Consider the following 19,891-nt stretch of genomic DNA (forward strand, 5'->3'; position numbering starts at 1 on the left):
AAAAAAAAAAAAAAAAAAAAAAAAAAAAAAAGAAAGCCAACTAATGAATGCAGAGGGAAGGGCGGGCTGAGAAAGATCACCACTTGCCAGCCATCATCACGATCACTCGTTCAGACCAGAATCATTAGCACTATTAAATTAAGGCCATTGAGGTTTGAGGGATAACACGACATTTATATAGTCTCAGAGTACCTCCCTAACAAGACACTTTTCATTACAAAAGGTGAAATGGTAACTCTCCAGTGGAGAGACCTGGCAGGTGTCCCCTTAACCAGATGATCCCTGGTGACCCCACCGGCAGTGGGACTCCTGTGCCCAGGCGGGAGGCAGTGACATTAGCTCAGCACCCCATCTCTGTGTCCCTGCCAAACGTGTTTTACCCAAACTAATCTCAAGGAAGCATCAGACCACATTACAAGAAGGAATCAAATAACTGGGGGCTCAGTAAACATGGCAACTGAATTCAATCTCTGACCATGGATTTCCTTTTGCTGTGAAGGTTATTATTTGGATAATAGGCAGTATCTCAATAAGTCTGTAGATTAGTATTGTTTCAGCATTAATTTTCTAATTTTGATCATTATGCTTCGGTTATTTAAGAGAGTTCTTTGTTTTTAGGACATATACACTGAAGCTTTTTGGGGAGGGAAGGATGGAAGGAAGGATTTCCCAGGAAGGGATGCTGCTGTCATAGAACTCAGACCACAGAGTCGGCCCTTCTTGGCGCAGGCTGCCAGTTGAAGGGAAATGGGCCACAGCCCCGTCAAGCCTCAGCAGCTCCCTGGGAAGACATGAGGGGCAGCTACCTTGCCTCTTCCCACCCTGTTCCTCTGTCTGTTTGCCTAGGCTGTTCCCCCCTGAAAATGCCCTCTACCCTCCTCACCTGCCTGGAGAAAGGCCAGCTGAGAGGTTTCAAAGAAGGAGATGGAGATGGAGAGTTCAGAGCCCTGGCTTCTCCTTCTCACATACCACCACCAAGAGAGGGAAGTGGGGAGTGGCCGCAGGATCCCTGCAGACCTCGGCGTCCTCCCCTGCATGATGAAGGATCTGGACCAGCTGGTCTTTGTGACTTTCCAGCCATTTCCTACAAACCTGTCCCTCTCAGACTCATGAGTCTCAGCTTCTCTACAAGCCCCTAGAAAGTCGCCCTTGGCCTCAGAAAAGAAGCTGTTGTCCCAGCCCTGAGAGACTGACTTTTGGATCTCCTTTCTGGTATAAGTGGTGCTATGAGTGGATCGTGTGTTCAGACTTTTAGGACATTGCATTGATTTCTGTGGATGGTAAGTTTTTCAGTAAACTCACAGGTATGCAGTTTGCAGACAGCTTGCTTGGCAGTTTGCTGGTTCATTCCTTCCTGCGCCGTGTGTGTGAGGAACCTGCCACGGTCCAGGCCGGTGCCAGGTACACAGAGGGTCAGCTAGACGCAGCCAGGGCTAGAGCCGCAGGGTGTACCTTATAGTCCTGTTGGAACAGTTCTGTAAAGTCAGTTTTCCTTGTGATGTGAGAGTGGTAGGCGGGAGAACCAGAAGCCCCACCCTGGTTTGCTGGTGGTTGTATGAACTTGTCTTAGCCAGATAACCTCTGTGAGTCTCAGTTTCCCCACCTGCTAAATGGGCATAGCAGTCTCACTCTGCTGCCTGTCCTGCCCTCCTCTCGGAGCTGTGGCCCTTAAAGGGAAGAATTTTATATAGTGCTTTATGAATATGAGGTGGTCTTGTTGTTAATCCCTCAACATGCATAGATAAAAGTGCTTTGAAAAATATAGGGTCTTAAACACAAAGAGAGAATGGCAGTGTCATCTCTACCCTCTACTGATCTTCAAAGAAGGAGTACTGCTAGGATGTAATGGTAAAGAATCAGAGAATCAAGCTGTGGCTTCTTGTGGAGGAAACCCATGGCGCTGCCTCCCTGTGCGGAGCCTGTGTTTGTGCTGTGCCAGCCCAAAGCCCGGAACCTGGTCCTTAGCAAGGGCACTGACTGTGGCCTTGTCCTTCCAGTGCACCAGGTGGCGGAGCGGGTAGAGGCCCTGGGGCAGTTTGTCATGAAGACCAGAAGGACCCTCAAAGGCCATGGGAACAAAGTCCTGTGCATGGACTGGTGCAAAGATAAGAGGAGGATCGTGAGCTCGTCACAGGTATGTCACACCTGCTGCATAACGGGTGAGCGGGTTTTGGATTTTATAGCTAAGGGGGAGGAGAGCTGTCCCTTTCCAAAAGCCCTTTTCTGATCTTTGTAAGACTTTGCTCATTCTCCAGAGGATGTGATTTAGCATAAAGAACTCTCTTGCATACTATAGAACTTCACTAATTTGGGTAGATTTGAAGTTGGTAAGAGTTGAAACAGTGTAGACTATATTTAACCAGTGTGATGAGCCATTGAAAATAATTTCAAAGTCTTATTTGTAAATGAAACCATTTTTAAAATTTTTCTTTTTTCCCCCCAAATTGAGGGCATAAGATTCTATCAATGATTTTCTTTCAATTTAAGGAGTTTAGCGATTCTTATGTCATAAAGAACAATGTTAAGATACATATCTTGTAAAATACAATTTTAAAAATCATATCATTTACATAGTTTATTTTATATATTATTTATTAGTTATCTATTACTCCAAAAAATTACCCCAAATTAGTAGCTTAATAATCTCACATGGTTTCTGAGAATCAGGCGTCCAGGAGTGGCTCCGCCGGGCGGTTCGGGCTCAGGTGGTTTGTGAGGTTGTGTGAAGATGTTGGTCGGGGCTGTAGTTGCCGACAGCTGGACTAAGGTGGAGAGTCACTTCCAGGGTGCCTTGTTCACATGGCTCTTGGCTGGAGGCCTCAGTTCCTCACCATTGGACCTGCTCACAACATGGTAGCTGGCCTCTCCCAGAGCGAGTGATCCACAGAAGGGGCAGAGGCAGGGCCATTCCATATTTCATGACCTGGCCTCAGAGGTGACATTGCTTCTGTTGTATTCTGTTAGTCACACAAAACAACCCTGATATAAAGAGGAAAGAGACTATAGAAAAGTGTGACTCTCAAGAGGCTGGAATGATTTGGAGTCCAAGTCTCACTTGGAGTCTGGCTCCCACAGCTTAGTACTTTTGATGTCTATTTTTATGTAACATGTATTGAACATAAAGCTATAAACTGAAGTCACATGAGATATTCTATAGGCTGGTTATGGGGCTCGTGCCTATAATCCCAGCACTTTGGGAGGCCAAGGCAGGAGGATCACTTGAATCCAGGAGTTCAAGACCAATCTGGGTAACATGGTGAGACCTCATCTTTTTTTTCTTTTTTGAGACGGAGTCTCGCTCTGCCGCCCAGGCTGGAGTGCAGTGGCCGGATCTCAGCTCACTGCAAGCCCCGCCTCCTGGGTTTACACCATTCTCCTGTCTCAGCCTCCCAAGTAGCTGGGACTACAGGTGCCCGCCACGCCGCCCGGCTAGTTTTTTGTATTTTTTAGTAGAGATGGGGTTTCACCGTGTTAGCCAGGATGGTCTCGATCTCCTGACCTCGTGATCCGCCCGTCTCGGCCTCCCAAAGTGCTGGGATTACAGGCTTGAGCCACCGCGCCCGGCCGGTGAGACCTCATCTTTACAAAAATAGAAATAAAAAATTAGCTGGGCATGGTGGTGCGTGCCTGTAGTGCCAGCTACTTGGGAGGCTGAGGTGGGAGTATTGTTTGGGTGTAGGAGGTCAAGGCTGCAGTGAGCTGAGATTATGCCACTGCACTCCAGCCTGGGCAACACAGTGAGACCCTGTCTCAATAAAAAAAGAGATATTCGGCCTGGCGTGGTGGCTCACGCCTGTAATCCCAGCACTTTGGGAGGCTGAGGCGAATGGGTCACCTGAGGTCAGGAGTTTAAGACTAACCTGGCCAACATGGTGAAACCCCATATCTACTAAAAAATATAAAAATTAGCAGGGCATGGTGGTGGGAGCCTGTAATCCCAGCTCCTCGGGAGGCCGAGGCAGGAGAATCACTTGAACCCAGGAGGCAGAGGTTGCAGTGAGCCGAGATCCGGCCACTACTCTCCAGCCTAGGCAACAGAGTGAGAGTGTGTATTTTTTTCTCAAAATCTTAATTTTTCCATAAATCATATTTTTATGATCAGCATGGTTTTCCCCCAACTCCTGCCTTGTGCTCAGTTTTTCCAAAAGCAGGTTGGTTTGGTTTTTTTTATAACCCTTGTAAAACTGGATATACTCTAGAGAATCCACAGACTGTAACGTCTGTGTCAGTTTTGCGTTTGATAGGACACATGTTATTACTCTCCTGGATTACCTACAAATCTAGTGTGTCACATTGCACTTGCTTTTTTTTAAGATCAAAATAAATGTATCACTTATGTATTTTACTATATTAAAGAACACTGGAAAATAAAACAAATAAAAACCTTTTACTCCCACCATCCTGTCCCAACCATTATTATGATTTTTTCTTTTGCTTTTTTCTTTTCTTGAGATGGGGTCTCACTCTGTTACCGAGGCTGGAGTGCAGCTCACTTTAGCCTTGACCTCCTAGGCTCGAGTGATCCTCCTGCCTCAGCCTCCCAAAGCACTGGGATTATAGATGTGAGCCACCTTGCCCTGCCCATCATTATTATTTTAGAGCACTTCTTTCTAGTCTTTTTCAAGAACTTACTCTTACAAGGTGCTTATCAGGATATCCATGCTGCTCTCTAGCCTTTCGACTTCTTAAATCCGGACAAGGTAGGCTCTGTGTTGGGTTTTCTGTCACTCACATGCTGCTGTTGGAAGGGAGGACCTTCAGCAGGACTGGGCACACCCTGTCCATCCTGCTCTGTTCCAGAGCTGGAAGAGGTGTGTGTGGGTGTGGGGAGGGGGCTGGAAAGCAGGAAGCCTCTGGAACAGACTTGGACTCATCAACAGCCTTCCTGCTTAGATGCAGGAGAGTAATCACCCCAGCCACGTGGGATTAAGGCTGGAGGGTAGAAGCATATTTTCTGTCTTGGTACGTAGGCCCCTGCACATAAATCTGTGCTCACCGAGGAGACCACACTTAGTTTAATGAGACCCCAGAGCACACAGTGGGTGGCACACACGGGAACTCCAGAGCACACATGGGGGGACAGGCAGGCAGTGAGGTGGAAGAAGCCCCTAACGTGGTCGCTGATGTGGGCAGTGCATGGAACCAGTCCCCAGCCATTAGGGGCTCCAGGTGCAGAGGACCCCATGATGCAGGCGTGTGGCCCCACTCCAGTTTCTGTGCTACAGGCTTACCGAATCCACCCCACACATTGTGTGTGGCCATTTAGGCAGAAATTAAGACCAGAAGAACCAATGTGCTTTGGAATCTCAGAAGGCCCCAAACCACCAACTTTGACCTTGCTTCAGGGTCCATCTGCCATGCATGGCGTTAACACAGAAATCTTCCATCAGATCATGCAAAGCAAGCAGCTGTGTCACTGCAGATCCGATCTTGCTTCTGCCCTTAAGTGATGTTTTCCATCCATATCTCTGCCACCTCATTTGCCAAAATGTGGCCCCAAATGGCTTGAGTTATTAAAAAATCAAGCCTGCTATAGAGGCTGTAGATTTCCCATCCCTGAAGATCCAGTCTCCTTCCACTGTCTGCCCAGCAACCTGCATGCCACGGTCTGGGCAGAGGACTGCTTTGCAGGGACCAGGGCTCACATGGATTTACCTCTAATGGGTTTTCATTACAAATAGATGATGCTATAGTCACAACCCATACCCACAGGAGGCCGCAGCTGGGTTGCAGTGAAAGTAGGCAGCATTCTCTGTGGCAGGGCCAGCTCTGCGTTCACCCTGGCAGGGAGTGCTGTTTGCTTACTGAACAGCTGCCCACAGGGGTTCCCACCACGATGGCGCATATTGCACGTTGTTCTCAGCGTAGGTGCGAAATGTCAGAGCTGGAGCTGTGACATCTGTGAGCCCCTGGAGGAATTAGACTGATCTCAGGCCCATTCAGCCCCCTCCGCAGCTGTCCCTGGCGGAGAAATGGACAGGGAATGGGGAGAGGGGTTCCTGGATGGTGCCGCGGGGACCATGGGCTCCAAAGCAAATGGGAGAAAGAACAAAGTAGTGGAGAAGTTGTGGGAGAAAAAGATTTATTATTTACCTGTCAGGTCCCTAAAGGTAATGTCAGGTTTATCTTTCCTCTGTATAATTTGTTGACATTTAGGGTATGGCAGGTGATGATAGTGTACCAACAGTTTGTGCATGGTTTGTAAATGGTATGAAAGAAGTGTCTGTGTGTTGTTTCCTGTTGTTGTATCTTTCCAAGGAATGTAAGGTTGAAATCCTTCGGCTCCACTGGGACATCCCGCCCCTCCCACACTCACTCCGCTTTTTTTCATGGAAGGTTAGGGGGTCTTGATTATCCAGATCCTCATTCCGGCTTTCCACTTCACACTGCCCTGCTGGACACAGCTTTTATGAGGAATTCTCAGCAGTAATATGTAAGAACTTGACAACCTCTGAACTGTTTGCTCTTCTCCCTCCAGGATGGGAAGGTGATCGTATGGGATTCCTTCACCACGAACAAGGTGAGGCATTGTTCCCAGCCATAGTAGGCACTTCAGAACCCCAGCCTAGTTAAAGGTGCTCTGGTCCAGCTGCCTGGCCCTGTCCTGATTTTTCTCCATGTGTCCCTGCAAGCAGTTTTCTCTAGGGATGGCCCATCCGTGTTTGAACAGCTCGGCCAGCCCATTGCAGCATTTATTCCCCTCTTACCCCGAGAGGACTATTAGAGCCACTATAGGGGCTGCCAGTACCAACACAGAAATGGGCAGAGCATGGAAAACTTGCGTCCACATGTGCAACTGCATGTACTATTTGTCTTCTGAGTGATAAGAGGCACCGAAATTCTCCATTCCCTCCCCTCTATTTGACCAGACTTCATAGAGTGGGGAAGATGAGGCTGCAGTGGGATTGGGCAGAACTACCCTGTGATGCAGTCTGATCCCCTTGCAAGTCTGGCCTAGGCATGCACAGCTCAACTTAGATTTAAATTTTAGCTCTTGCCGGGCGCGGTGGCTCAAGCCTGTAATCCCAGCACTTTGGGAGGCCGAGACGGGCGGATCACGAGGTCAGGAGATCAAGACCATCCTGGCTAACACTGTGAAACCCCGTCTCTACTAAAAAATATAAAAAACTAGCCGGGCGAGGTGGCGGGCGCCTGCAGTCCCAGCTACTCGGGAGGCTGAGGCAGGAGAATGGCGTAAACCCGGGAGGCGGAGCTAGCAGTGAGCTGAGATCCGGCCACTGCACTCCAGCCCGGGCGACAGAGCGAGACTCCGTCTCAAAAAATAAATAAATAAATAAATAAATAAATTTTAGCTCTTAATGAAAGTTGAAGACCAAAACCTATGTGCAGGAATGCTGGCACACCTGCATTGCATTGGCATTTACAGCAAAGAGTATTGTGTATTAAATAAGAATTCCTATATTTATTTAGAAAGCCTTCCTTTATGCTGTGAAAAACGTGAGACCTGTCTCTGTCTCATAGTGAACAGCAGCCATATTCCGCATTGTCGAATGTGTTTAGTCACTGTCATGGGAAGCAGCTGGTGACATGACCTGGTCAAGTGAGGGGCCAGAACCGTTTTGTAGAGTTGAGTCCCTAATGGTCAGTCCCCTGGGGAATACAAATGACAGCTTAACAATTTGCGCAGGGCTTTGCTGTACAGCGCCTAGCTCCTTGGAAGCCTCCATCTCTCCCAGCACTCCTCAGCATCTTCTGGACTGTGCAGGAGTGTAGTTGCTTCTGTTTACACCTTATCATGGCTTAGAGCACAGACTGATTTCTGGGGAGCCGAGGGTGCCACTTGTGGCCCGTGGCAGGGAATACAGCCATTACTTGTGAGGAAGGGGGCCTGGGATACCTTGTGCTGACAGTGGCTACCTCAGCTCATTATCTGGAGAGCAGTAGATTATTCTTGGCCTCTGAAAGCCTACAAGACTGCTATTGATAATAGTATTTGGGCAGGCAGTATTGGGGCCTGTGTTTCCCCACAAAAACACATATAACAGAGAAGAAGACCAGCACTTGAGTGTACACTGGAAGCATGAAGAACTAAGCGCGCCCGTCCCTGGCTGCTGGCTGGCTGAGTCACCCCTGTCCTCCTGCACGCAGATATGCAAACAACAGAGCCATATTTCCAATACCTCTGAGCCTGAGGTCTTATTCCCATGGGAGACGTGGACCCTGGTCCTGGTTTCACCACCACCAAGATGTGTGACCGCGTGCAGGCCAGCCGCTTGTGCCCACGGTGGTTCTTATTCTCTGTGAAGCCAGAAGCCAGGGACTGTCGCGCTTAGTTCTTAATATTTCCATTTTACCAGTTATCATTATCTGTGGGCACAACTGAAGATCGCCCTCCCCTCCCCGCACCCAAACATCCCTTCCCTGGGATGGTTTAGGTCCCACAGTGGACACAGGCTCTTACAGACTCACAAGTAAACAAACTGAAAATACATCTATAAAAAGTCATTCCAGTGTATATTTTGAAAATGGAGATCAGAGTAAACAAGGAAACGTATGTATCTGAAAGGAGATTTGGGCATACCTTTCAAAGCAAAGGGGCCCTGATACTCAGGCAGAAGAACAAAGGGAGTATGACATTAAGAAGGAAGTAAAACATGAAGGGTTTTTTTGTTTTGTTTTGTTTTGCTTTGCTTTTGTTAGTTGAGCTTTTTAACTTTTCGAATATGTGACATAAAGTTGATTATGAGAGTCCCCTCATAAGTCTTGAGCCCGTCTTTACCCTCTACCACTTCCTTTTGAAACTATAATGTAATTCAGTAGGCATCTGGTGATTTTATTTTCTAAAATTTAAACATTAAGATTTTTGTGGCCAGGCATGGGGGCTCACACCTGTAATCTCAGCACTTTGGGAGGCCGAGGTGAGCAGATCACTTGAGGTCAGGAGTTCGAGACCAGCCTGGCCAACATGGTGAAACCCCATCTCTACTAAAACTACAAAAATTAGCCAGGCGTGGTGGCACATGCCTGTGATCCCAGCTACTCAGGAGGCTGAAACAGGAGAATTGCTTGAACCTGGGAGGCGGATGTTGGAGTGAGCTGAGATTGTGCCACTGCACTCCAGACTGGCAATGGAGTGAGACTCCATCTCAAAAAAAAAAAAAAAAAAAAAAAAAGAGTTTTGTGTGGAAGTGCTAGTTGTCCACTCTGTGCTGTGTTTCAGGAGCACGCGGTCACTATGCCCTGCACGTGGGTGATGGCATGTGCTTATGCCCCGTCGGGATGTGCCATTGCTTGTGGGTAAGTTGGAGCTACAGCAGCTTTTCAAATTTTGTGTTAACCATAAAATACTGTTCTCTTAGCAAAAACAAGCAAACAAACAAGAACTCGTAGTTTTTGTAGTTTACTTGTGAAGCAGCATGCTAAATCCTTCCCTGAACTTGATCAAAGGAGAAACCGTAAGCCGGCACAGTGGTGCCTGCTTGTAATCCCAGCCACCTGGGAGGCTGAGGTGGGAGGATCACTTGACCCCAGGAGTTCAAGTCCACCTTGGCAACAAAGCAAGACCCCCATCTCTTTAAAAAAAAAAAAAAAAAAACCATAAAACTCTCTTTCATAATTATTTTCATTGCAAACTGACAGTATCTCAAACCTATTTCATCTCTCAAACCTATCTCCTCTCTCAAATGCTTTTGGCAGAACTATAAACGTTGCAAACATTTTGGAAAGCAACTTGGTAATGTCTGTCAGAAGCCTTGAAAAACTGATAGCCTTTGATCTGGTGACTCCACATCCAGGAACTCATTTGAAAGGAATGATCCAAAACGTAGGAAAGCCATATGGACAATGACATTAATTGTAGTATTTTTAAAAATAAAGCAAAAAACACCAGGCGTGATAGCTCTCGCCTGTAATCCCAGTACTTTGGGAGGCAGAGGCAGGAAGATCACCTGAGCCCAAGAGTTTGAGACCAGCCTGGGCAATGTAGTAATAATACCTTGTCTCTACAAAAAAAAAAAAAAAAAAAAAAAAAATCTAATTAGCTGGATGTGTTGGTAGACACCTGTAGACCCAGCTATTCTGGAAGCTGAGGTGGGAGGACTGCTTGAGCCTGGGAGGTTAAGGATGCAGTAAGCTGTGGTCATGCCACTGCACTCCAGCCTGGGTGACAGAGTGAGACCCTGTCTCAAAAATAAAATAAAGCAAAAAAAAAAAAAAAGGAAGAAAAAAGGAACCAACATACCCATCCAGGAAAACTTAAGTGAATTGTGGTACATGAACTGAATGGAATATCATACAGCCATTAAAAAGGAAAATTCTTAATTACACTATGTGAAAAGGGCATCAAGATTACTAGGAAGAGTGTGCCTTATTCCCTATTCTCCTGGAGCTCAGTTTAACAGGTTTGTCAATGAGAACTGAAACCAACATAATTCCTGGTCCCTGTGTTGAACAATTCTGAGACCATTCAAAATATTTCTGCCACAGTATCTCAGCCATGTTTTTAAAAAGAGGCATATTAGGCCAGGCGCAGTGGCTCACGCCTGTAATCCCAGCACTTTGGGATGCTGAGACGAGCAGATCACGAGGTCAGGAGATCGAGACCATTCTGGCTAACATGGTGAAACCCCATCTCTACTAAAAATCCGAAAAATTAGCCGGGCGTGGTGGCAGGTGCCTGCAGTCCCAGCTGCTCGGGAGGCTGAGGCAAGAGAATGGCGTGTACTGGGGAGGTGGGGCTCGCAGTGAGCTGAGATCGCGCCACTGCCCTCCAGCCTGGAGACAGAGCGAGACTCTGTCTAAAGAAAGGAAGGAAAAAAAAAGGCATATTATAAAGGCTAGAAGGAACTATACCAAATAAAATAGTAGTTCTTTCTGGACGATGGGACTATGGGAATTTTTCTCTTTATAATCAGGAAGAAAGAATTTTATTTTAAAGAGGAAAAGCCGGAGTCCCCAAGCAAACGTTTTGGAGCCCTCTTCAGCCAGTCACACCAACCATCTTCTCCAGTGTCCCCACCCTTTGGGTGGATGCATTGGGGACATATTCTCATTCTTCTTCCAGTGGCCAAGACCACATGTCCCTTTGGAGCCCATGTTCACATACATGTATTTCACTTTTTTTTTTTTTTCTGCGATGGAGCCTCGCTCTGTCACCCAGGCTGGAGTGTAGGGGTACGATCTCGGCTCACTGCAGCCTCTACCCCCCAGGTTCAAGCCATTCTTCTGCCTCAGCCTCCCAAGTAGCTGGGACTACAGGCATGCACCACCATGCCCAGCTAATTTTTGGAATTTTTTTTTTTAGTAGAGATGGGGTTTTACCATGTTGGCCAAGGTGGTCTCGAACTCCTGACCTCAAGTGATCCTCCTGCCTCGGCCTCCCAAAGTGTTGAGATTGCAGGTGTTAGCCACTGCACCTGGCCCATATTTTTTAATTTTTAAAATAGCTCAAAAGTGGATTATGTCTCCACTTTCTAGGTGGATGCCAGTATTTATATAAAAGTTATTACCATCTACTTCCTAAAAGGATAAGAGGTGCTATAATAAAAGATATATATGTAAACATATATATATACACACACACACGTATATATATATTTGTACTACATGTGTAACACATCTATTAGAGAAAGCAAGCAAGGGAGAAATAGGCCACAATTACAAGGTTGGTGCAAAGGAGTTTAGCCAACTACAGTTAGCAGGCACAGTTCCAAGAGTGCCCCTTACTTCAGATCCTGGCTGCAAATTTGAGGGTCCCCACAACCCCAGGAATTCTCTAAAACGACTCGCCAAACTCATGAAAGTGCTGTACTTACTACCACAGTTTTATTACAGTGGAAAGATACAAATTAGAACCAGCCAAAGGAAGAGACCCCTGGGGCAGAAGCCAAAAGGCATCTAAACATGGAGCTGCCAGTCATCGTCTCCCTGGGGTGGTCGCTGACAGCGTTGTTTCCTCTTGGCCACGGTGTATGATAATACATGCAGGGTATTGCCAGCTGGGGAAGCTCCTCTGAGCCTTAGGTGTCCAGAGGTTTTATTGGGAGCTTGACCACACACTGCCTGTGTGGTTTACCTTTAGTCTCCAATCTCTCTAGAAGTTCAGGCAGATACCTTTAGTCTCAAGTTCCTCTGGAGATCAGACCTGATATGACGCATCCGAAAACCCCCATCATAAATCACATTATTAAACTGGTGGCCAAAGCCCCCAAGCAAACCAAGCCACTCTTACCGGGGAGGACATTCCAGGGGCCCAGAGATCACTTCCAAGTAGCTGAAGGCAAAAGCCAGACCTCTCCTGCAGTGTCAGTTCTTCACTACTCAGTAGGAATCATAAGTTCTCCACATTTTTTTAAATCCTAGGGTAATACGTTTCTAATTGGACATGAATTTTAGCAGATGCATAGAGCTGGGTGTGTTACATAATCCCTCAGTGTCCAATATTGAACTATTAGATACGTAGTTCTCAATTGTAGAAAGAATATATTGGGTAGGCCCTTCTGCAATGTATAGTGAATATGATAACAGTGAACAATGTCTTCAGCAGTGGTTTAGGAAATGATGCTGTGGCTGTTTCTTAATTTTACCCTCACTAAATGGAATGCAGCGCAAGAATTCCCATGAGGGTAGTGGGATGGAAGGAAGAGAGCAGCGTTACCAGGCCCAGATAGATAGCTTTCCGGTAACTTAGCTTGGTGCAGACACAGAGTTCAGAGTGGAGGGATGGCTGGCGCCCTGATCTTTGTCATCTGTTTCCCCACCCTGCCATGTGGGAGGTGCTAGCACCTTTCCTGGCTGCCTCACTGGCTGTTACAAGGGCCAAAGCAGAGAAAGTTCAAGGTATGAACACTTATGAAGGCATTTTTTAAAATATGGGAGTCTAGTTGATGAGAGAGCGTCAAACATGAAACTTTATCGCAGGTAGAAGTACCATCTCCCCTTCCCAGACCTTTCCCAAAACTGCTAAGAGCAGCTGTGATTCATTTGAGTTTCTAGTGATAAGTCTGACATAACATTTCCCAACCATGACGTATGACATCCCTGCAACTGTATTATCACATAGACCTGCACTGATGCCACATTCTCTAAATGTCATCGTAGGTAATAATGGGGTTATTTTTTATCTTAATTTACCTGGCTCCTGGGTCTCTCGCTCAGTTGTTTCCAAACTTGAAAGCTAAAACCCAAATGGTATTGGCACAATCCCCTTTCCCCAAAAAATGTGTCAATTGATTATATACAAGTATTTCTTATTTAAGAGCCGTGTCCCCAAGAAGCTTTCATTTAGGTATTGTATACTTACTACGAGCTCCTGTGTGCAAGGCACTGGGCCAGGTGTCGTCAGGGAATTCAAAGATGAATACGTAACCAAGATCACAACATTAGTTGGGTACTAAAGCAGAGATTCAACACTGGATGCATCACCCTGCAAAACCTTCCTGCTCCTCATACCAATGCGAATAACCCTAAGTAATAAGTATCTCAACAGAAATTACTCAGGACGGGGAGGACATATCCCAGCTCAGGGGTCAGGGAGGACCATGGTCCACAGCATGCTTGTCCCTTACCATAGCCTAAGTGCAAATCATTCTCTGCACATTCTTTTTTTTTTTTTTTTTTTTTAAAAGACAAAGAGTCTCACTCTGTTGCCCAGGCTGGAGTGCAGTGGTGTGGTCTCAATTCACTGCAACCTCTGCCTCCCAGGTTCAAGCAATTCTCCTGCCTCAGCCTTCCAAGTAGCTGGGATTACTAGCTACTTGGTGTGTGCCACCTCGCCCGGCTAATTTTGGTATTTTTAGTAGAGGCAGAGTTTCTCCATGTTGGCCAGGGTGGTCTTGAACGCCTCACCTCAGGTGATCTCTCTACCTTGGCCTCCCAAAGTGCTAGGATTACTGGCGTGCGCCACCACGCCCAGCCTCCCCCGCACATTCTATAAACAAGTTTGCCAAAGCTAATTACTGGAAAGAAACTACCCGAGAATACACCTGTGCATCTCCCAAGACGCTGGAAAAGCAGAAGGAACCCTTGGCTTTCCCAGTGCCTCAGAAAAAAGTGACCCCATCTTAAATATTGTTCCCCACAAAAAGAAAGCAGAGCACCTTAGGGTAAGGCTGGGGTTAGGTCTCTGGGGGGAAAAGAATAAAGTGAGCCTAGGATATTTTCTTGTTCTAGAAAGTAAAGGAACATTCAAGGACCAATAGGCGTCATATATAAAACAAAAACAAAAACAAAACAAAACAGGAGCTGACTTGAAGAGGCCCCAGATTTGGGGTAATTTGAGCAGCAAAGGTATTAATGATAATAATGGATCATGATACAATTTAGAAGAAAAATGTATGGGTATACAGTGATGGTGGGAAGGAGGATTCTTCATTACAGAAAAATACCAGCTAATAAATACAGAAGACATTATCAAAATAAATCACCCTTTTGCACCCCTAAAGTAATATTTGATTCAAGCAAGGGTAATCATGCAAAGTTTCTGTATGAAAGTGGTTGAGGAAAGGATATTTTTGTGGTCTCAAAATATCACACCACAGATTATTACTGATTATGAACAAATTACCTTTACCCTGGAGATATCTAGTGGTCCACCTTAAGCAAGTAATCAAAGTTGGCTTCACCAATCTTGGAAGAGACATTACAAGCCTTCTGACATGAAGCAATAAGAAAGAAGTACACAGTAGCACCTTGATACTCTTATTGCCAGAATGTTCTACAGTACTTGAATCTAACCATTAAGAAACCATCTGACAAATCCACCATGTGCGACATTCTATACACAGCCAATCTAAGATTTCCTGTCATGAACAACGAACAGTAGGTAGAGTCTGTTCTAGATTAAAAGATCTTAAAACGACGTAACAACTGAATGCAATATGCGAGCCTTGGTTGGGCCCTGGATCCTGGCAACAATCGGGGAAGATTGAATATGGCTGGTTTATTGAGTGATGTTATGGAGGTTTTGTTGATTTTCTCAAATGTGATAAGGATGTGGTAGATAGGAGACTGTTCTTATTTTTAGGAGATGTAAATTTGCAAATGGAAGTGTTCAGAAGGAAAATGTCATATCTGCAGTTTGCAGTCAAATGGTTCAGAATTTGCTCCTGCAAATTTGACAAAATGTTAAGTCTGTGAATCTAAGGGAAGGGATGTGGGTTTCAGTATACTTTTTTTTTTTTTCAGTTTTACAGTAAGTTTGAAAATCTTCAAACTGGCCGGGCGCAGTGGCTCACACTTGTAATCCTAGCACTTTGGGAGGCCAAGGGAGGATCGCTTGAGGCCAAGAGTTCAAGACCAACCTGGGCAACATAGCGAGACCCTGTCTCTATTTAAAAAAAAAAAAAAAATCTTCAAAGTAAAAGTTGGAGGAAAGGTTACAATATATGATACTGCTAAAGAGAATATGTTGAAAAGTTTATGTGATTGGGAAAGTAGACACATTTTCTGTTACTCTGCATTAACCTTTGGTACTTCTTTCTTTCCATCCTAGTGGTTTGGATAATAAGTGTTCTGTGTATCCCTTGACGTTTGACAAAAATGAAAACATGGCTGCCAAAAAGAAGTCTGTTGCTATGCACACCAACTACCTGTCGGCCTGCAGCTTCACCAACTCTGACATGCAGGTAAATAAGCGGCCCCCGGTGTCAGGTTGACCTGCCGAGGAGCAGAGAGGAGAGGAAGCTTTTGGCATCTCTCTGAACAAGATGGGTGTGCGCCAGTAGTTTGCTCTAAGGGGAAGCTCCCATTGTTTCTCATCAGTTATTATGACGATTTTTAATAATATGAGAAAGTTGGGGCTAGATTGTTGATAGAGTTGAGATAAACTGCATGGCATATTGAAAATCCTCCTCTGATTGACTTGGCAAGGGTGGGAGTGGAGCAGGGAACCCCCTGGGGTGGAGGCAGTTACTGTGCCCTAGTCTGCGTGCTAAAAGCGTGTGTAAAGCTTCACTGAGCTGTCGGGCTTCAGAGCTGTGCACTATATATGCATCTCACTTTACAGTCCTGTTTTAACCAATGCAAAAAGAAAATGCTTCACCATATTAAATCTTTGCTCTACTTTGAATATACTACAACGAAAACAACACAACCGTTAACAGTTTGACTAAGTTTTATTTGGCAAGTGGTGAAAGCACTGCATCATTTATTTATTCACACTTATTCAGCAAACCTTCTCAGTACCTACTACCCACATTGCCAGATACCACATGGCTCTGGGGCCAAAAGCTCAGTCTTGGCCCTCAGGGACCTTCATGAAAACCAGTAATGGTTGGACAGTGGGGGAACTGGGGAGCTCCGAGCAGGAGGGGTTGGTCACAGACTTGCTGCTGTCAGTGAAAAGGGACTGCTGCCACTCCAGGCAGCCACAGCGTGTGAGGGAGCACAGTGGGAGGCAGGCAGCTGAGAGGTGGGTGGGGCCAGATCTCAGGGCTTCCTGAGTGCCTGGGCTGGACCCTGTAGGTGGCGGGAGCCCTTGAGGGGTGAGTCAGATTTTGGTTTGTTTGGAAGAGGAGGATGTCTGAGTTAGATTGAAGCCTTCCATAGTTTACTCTGGCTTCAGCGATTGATGTCAGGAGGGATGGGGAGGTTAGAAGCAGGGAGGTCAGGTGGCTGGGTAGTTGTTCAATTGCTGACGGGGGGATGTTGGGACTTGCAATATCGCCATTGTGCACCTGTTGTTTACACCTAATATTTGAGCCTAACCAGGAATCTTGCAGACTTGTTCACCAGGGGGCACTGTGGCCACTGGCTGGCTGCAGTGGCCAAAACCAGATGTCTTTGGGCCTGAGGCAAACCAAAGCAACAGAGGACATTTAGACCGGATGAAGGCAGGCTCAGGGGGCTACCGCGACCATCAGGCATCTGAAGCCCCTCTGTGGAGACCCATCAGCCTCACTCTGTGTTGCCACAGGGCAGGGTTGGGGATGAAAGGGGGCACCTCTAGGTTAAAAGATGCTTTCTTTTCCAACAAGTAGCTTAGCCAGAGATAGAGGGAAGTCCCAGCTGGCTACCTTGGCGGGGACGTGGCCTGGGAGGCAGAGCAGGTAAAGGGCGGCTCCGGAGGCAGACAGCAGCATTAGATCCTGGCTCCGCCATGTTCTAGCTAGTGATCCTAGACAGCATTTGAATTTCTGCATGCTTCATTTTTCTCACCTGCACATGAGGATAGTAAAGTATTAAATCTGTCCTGCATAAGGTTTTCTGAGACTTAAACGAGATGATTCATGTAAATAGTATAGTCCCTGGTAAATATCAGTAAGTGTTAACTGTTATTATTTGTTTGTTTGTTTGTTTTTTGAAACAGGGTCTCACTCTAGTACCCAGGCTGGAGTGCAGTGGCACAGTCTGGCCTCACTGAAGCCTCCACTACCCAGGCTCAAGTGATTCTCCTGCCTCAGCCTCCCAAGTAGCTGGTGGGCCTATAGTGGGTCTACAAGCATGTGCCACCATGCCTGGCTAATTTTTGTATTTTTTTTAGAGGTGGGGTCTCGCTGTGTTGCCCAGGCTGGTCTTGAACTCCAGAGCTCAAGCGATCCACTCGCCTTGGTCTCCCAAAATGCTGGGATTATAGGCATGAGCCATCACACCCAGCCAATTTTTTTATTATTAACACAAAGCTTCATGGGTGATTCTGATACACAGCCTAGTTTGGGTACTACTGAACTCATGAACCTCCAGCTTTCTTCAATCCCTGGGATCTAGAATGATAAAAGAGAAACTCAAGTGGCTGGTATGAGACTATGGTATTAAACCTACAAATTCTCTGCATTCCAGAACAAATGAGTGACAATGAGTTAGGGGTTCTGTTTAATGCATTTATGTGAATAAATGTTTGGTCTTTAAAATTTATTTTTACTTATAATGAAGATCACAAACACAAAATTGAAAAGTATTAGAAATCTACTTTTAACTTTTAAAAACTATTCATTTTTTTTTGATCAAACAGTATGGTATGAAAATTTCCTAAATTAAAGAGCAAGACTGGGTCGTTGCTTAAAGAAAATTGTTTGGACCTGGTGTCTCAAAATAAACTAAGTTATTGCAAGTGTTAGGAAAACGGTGAGTTGGAACAACCACTAGTGGGTGTGGGCCAGGAGAGATTGCAGGAATTCAAGCATCTAACAAAATATTAATACCCAAATTCAGCCTCGGTTCAGGTTCTGTGTGTCCATAAGCTACTTTGCCAGCTTAAGTCATCTTATTGGATGTATGCAGGCCTCCTGAGGGAAGTCGAGGCTGGAGGGGGTCCTGTGGACAGCCAGTGGGTTCAATGCCAGGGAGGGAGCAGATTCCCCTCCTCTTCTTGTAATTTGTTCCTTCCCTGCAGGAAAAAAAAAAAAATCTCATTTTTTTTTTCTTTTTTTTTGAGACCAAGTCTCACTCTGTTGCCCAGGCTGGAGTGCAGTGGCGTAATTTCAGCTCACTGCAACCTCCGCCTCCCAGGTTCAAGCAATTCTCGTGCCTCAGCCTTCCGAGTAGCTGGGACAACAGGCGTGAGCCACCACAACTGGCTAATTTTTGTATTTTTAGTAGAGATGGAGTTTTACCATGTTGGCCAGGCTGGTCTGGAACTCCTGACCTCGGGTGATCCGTCCACCTCAGCCTCCCAAAGTGCTGGGAAAAAAATGAGATTCTTTATGTGCAAGGCCTAACGTATAAGAGAGAGGGGAAGAAAAAGGCAAAGGGGGCAAAGGGTGAGGAGGAGAGACCCCATCAGCAGCTGGAAATTGAAGGTGTGGTGTGGTCAGTGGGTGCATTGCATGCTACCAGCACATAAGGCCTGATTCCTCTTTTCTTTCCTCAGCCATCAGTAATCACCCACAAAGGGCTATCTTGTGGACACTTACGCTGCAGGAGCCACTTCCTCCAGTCTTATCACTCCACCCAGGCCCTGTGGAGCAGCCAGAAGGCAGGGAGTAGGGAGGCTCTGCTATCCAGAGCTTCTCCATTGCTTGCAGGTCCCCTCCGTTGCTGTCAGTACCCAGCTGGCCCCAGGGCTCTGTGATGCCACCAGCTGGGCCTATGAGGGCCCTGAACTCTGAGTCCTCACTGCCTTTCTCCCAAGCCCAGGAAGGTATGCTCAGCCAGAGCCCAGGCCTCACACACACTGGCAGTGACAAAAAGTAAAACTTCAGCCCCGCCCCCATGTCTTCCCCCCCGCCCCCCAGCACCCCCGTGTGCCTTTACTCTATGGCTGACCTTTGTACTTGTAAGCTATCTAGAGGCGCTTTGGGCCTCCGCCAGAGTTTCCTAAAATATACGTTTGCTCTTCTCATTCTCCTGCCCAGAAGCTTCCAGAGTGCCCTCTTGGCTTCAGGCTGAGTCCCCAACTGTGAACGGACTCACCTTTCATTTAGTGCAGACATAGGCCGCCTTGGAGTTTCTCTCTCCTCTTCCCTTCCTTCACCTGGCCAGCTCTCACTCTTCCTTGAAGACCAACTCAGATATCACCACACTGGATCCCAGTGACTGCAGGGCCACAGAGACTCCAAGAAGCGCTAGACTAGGAGTCAGGGCGCCTGGGTCGGGGCTTTGCTGCCTGACTGTAAGTTGCATCCTCTATCAGTTGGGCATAGTGCACAGTGGTGTTTGCACTTCCCCTCCCCAGGATGGGGCAAGCAGTAGATGAAAGAGTTTGCAGTGTGTATGCAGATGGGAGGGGCGAGTCTTTCTGTGGACAGTCTGAGGATAAGGACAGAGAGCTGGGCCAGCTGACCTTGCCACGGGTCCTGTCTCACCTCCGTCAGGAGGCAGTGGTGAGACACCCATGCTGTTGTCTTCGATCCTTGTCCACTGGTGATGTCAACTCCCCAAGCGAACATCAGAAATACTTGCAACCAAGCAAAGCTAAGGTTATCTGACCTCGTGCAGTAAAGGAGAACCTCCACTTGGCAGGATCTTAGTAGGGTCTGAAAATGGAGGAATTAGG

General features: G+C 46.5%; 1 protein-coding gene and 1 long non-coding RNA gene across 4 annotated transcripts in view; one reads left to right on the forward strand and one right to left on the reverse strand.

Moving 5' to 3' along the window:
• GNB5 (G protein subunit beta 5) overlaps positions 1-19,891 on the forward strand; it is a 55,744-nt gene that overhangs the window by 20,220 nt on the left and 15,633 nt on the right. For all 3 annotated transcript variants that reach the window (XM_023227184.2, XM_023227183.1, XM_023227185.1), the window contains exons 2-5: positions 1,998-2,134; positions 6,479-6,520; positions 9,182-9,258; positions 15,452-15,584. In XM_023227184.2, coding sequence (XP_023082952.1) covers positions 1,998-2,134; positions 6,479-6,520; positions 9,182-9,258; positions 15,452-15,584 — 389 coding nt within the window. The remainder of the gene's footprint in view (positions 1-1,997; positions 2,135-6,478; positions 6,521-9,181; positions 9,259-15,451; positions 15,585-19,891) is intronic.
• LOC111552768 lies at positions 16,087-19,553 on the reverse strand. Its single transcript, XR_002734724.3, has 4 exons — positions 19,309-19,553; positions 18,510-18,576; positions 18,099-18,283; positions 16,087-17,115 (listed from the first exon to the last, which is right to left on the reverse strand). It is a non-coding gene; the product is annotated as an uncharacterized LOC111552768 (long non-coding RNA).

The sequence above is a fragment of the Piliocolobus tephrosceles genome, chromosome 6 (genome assembly GCF_002776525.5).
Source record: "Piliocolobus tephrosceles isolate RC106 chromosome 6, ASM277652v3, whole genome shotgun sequence".
NCBI classification, from domain to species: domain Eukaryota; kingdom Metazoa; phylum Chordata; class Mammalia; order Primates; family Cercopithecidae; genus Piliocolobus; species Piliocolobus tephrosceles.